Raw genomic sequence first — 2,032 nt, 5'->3', positions numbered from 1 at the left:
GCCGCTATAAGTGCGGGCGCGGGGCGCGCCGGCCGCCGAAGATGCGCTGGCAGCCGGGGCTGAGCGGCGCTTGGCCGCGGCCGCCCCGCCACGGGGAGCGGGAGCAGCAGAAGGAGCAAGGAGAGGAAGGGGGAGACGGCGGTGGCGCGGGGCGGCCGCGGCCATGAGCTGCTCGGACGTGGCCATGCAGCAGCCCGGCCCGGCGGCGTGCGGAGCGCCCCGCTATCTGGCCGCGCCCGCGGCGGGCTGCGCGCAGGTGAGGCGCGGGGAGGGCAGGGCTGCGCGGGGCGCCGCGCTGGGGAGGGCTGGGAGGTGCGGGGTTTTTTTGGGGAGGCCCCCCCTCAGCGGGCTGCATGAGGCATCGCTGGCCGCCCTGGGCGGAGACCTCCGCCCCGGCCAGCCAGCGATGCGCTCCGCAGCCCCCGGCCTGATTTGGAGATGCGGGGAGCTGCTGAGGGTGCCCCGGAGCAACGGMGCTTGGTAAGACGTTTCCTAAAAAGAAAGAAGAATTTCGCCCCAAATTCTTGTGTCTGGCGGGTGGATGTTGGCGTGCTCAGCTGGAGCGGGGCAGAAGGAAAAAGTTATTTCCTTACTTCTCTCCCCCTTCTGTCCGGTGCGGTTCCCGACTCGGCGCTCTCCGCGCTCGCCCCGTTTGCCGGCGCGGAGCAGCGCCTTGGCCCCGCTGTGCGCTGCGCTGCGCTCCGCGGGCGCGCTCACGGGCGGAACCTGCGCCCGCCGTGGGCAGGGGACCCGCGCTGCTCCCGCGGACGGGGCGCGCCGCTCCGCACCGCTCACCCCGGCACTCCTGGAASATCGTCTCCGGCGAGTTTCCAGCTGAATTTGGTGATCAGATGTAATTTTTTTTTTTTTCAAGTGAATCAGGAAATTCTTATCAGGCTGACAGCATTTTTAGACTATGCAGTGCGTGGGTGAAGTGGGACTAATATTGACTTGGCCCTAATGTAGTCATCTGAGAATACATTTTTTGGTTGTTGCTGCATTCCATAAGGTTTTATCATTATTATCCATGAAGATTGTTTTCTCCGTACATGGGAAGTGACCCCTGGCATCAACTTGCCTGGGAGACACGAATATGGGCTGAAACATTAAAATTCCTATCCTGTGTTGCTGGTTTTTTCCTTTATTGTTGGGAGACAGAGCCCGTTTGCAGAAATGATACCCCAGTGAACTTGTCCAGGTTGCTCATGTTGTTCACTCTAAACACGAGCTCTGGAAAACTTGTGAGTTCTTGCAGGGTGCCTTTGCTGTTATTTCTTCTCTAATCCAGGTCACAGCTTGCAGAACCTTGCATCTATTCAGTAATTTTACTAATGAAGTTTGTATTTGGATATCTGGAGCTTCAGTTCGTATTCTGTRTGATTTGGAAGGAAAATGAATAAAAAATCACTAATAGTCTGATTCTCTGATTGAGAGACCTAGAAAACTCTGATTGGAACTTTGCTGAGGTTTCTGACATTTAATTGTGGAAGCGATGGTATTTCTCTTCTAGATCTGTAGAACACTTAGTATGGGAAATCTATTAAATGATTGTGTCACGTTCAAGTRCAATTGCTTTTTATTTTTAAGCATAAGTGTGAAATTTCTTCCTCATCCAAAAGCAGGACYGCAATTAAATGTCCTAGAGGCCCCCTAATGAACACTGAAGTTTCTTGAAATTTCTTTTTAAATAAACTGAGTTCTTGTGGGCTTTGCTGTTTAACAAATAGAGGTAGATAAGCAAGGCAAAACCCATAGAGAGCTCTGATGAGCCAACACAGCTCATCCAAGTCTTCACTGGCATATATTCTATTTCCACCTAAAAACTTTCTGAACGTGGCTATCCTACACATYACTGACAGTTTAGTTTCATTAATCCTGGTTTCACTGGTTTTCCAGACACACTTGGAGCTGAAGGGTCTTCACAAGCTGCTTAGATGCCAGACTGAAAAGCTGAGCTGTTGTTGCTGAAGAAAGCCTGGCACCCTCTAACAGCTGCTGACTTCAGAGCAGTTTATGTATTCTCTCTGAATCC

The 2,032-nt window shown here is 53.1% G+C and overlaps 1 protein-coding gene across 2 annotated transcripts in view; it reads left to right on the top strand.

The window, feature by feature from the left end:
* Positions 1–52: 52 nt before the first annotated feature.
* Positions 53–2,032, top strand: part of VGLL3 (vestigial like family member 3) — a 24,109-nt gene continuing 22,129 nt past the window's right edge. For both annotated transcript variants that reach the window (XM_057389928.1, XM_057389927.1), the window contains exon 1: positions 53–256. In XM_057389928.1, the coding sequence (XP_057245911.1) occupies positions 164–256 (93 nt within the window). In that variant the 5' untranslated portion in view covers positions 53–163. The remainder of the gene's footprint in view (positions 257–2,032) is intronic.

This window comes from Malurus melanocephalus, unplaced genomic scaffold (genome assembly GCF_030028575.1).
Source record: "Malurus melanocephalus ecotype Western Australia unplaced genomic scaffold, MMel_1.1 scaffold_21, whole genome shotgun sequence".
NCBI lineage: Eukaryota > Metazoa > Chordata > Aves > Passeriformes > Maluridae > Malurus > Malurus melanocephalus.
This window is presented reverse-complemented; position numbering and strand designations above follow the sequence as displayed.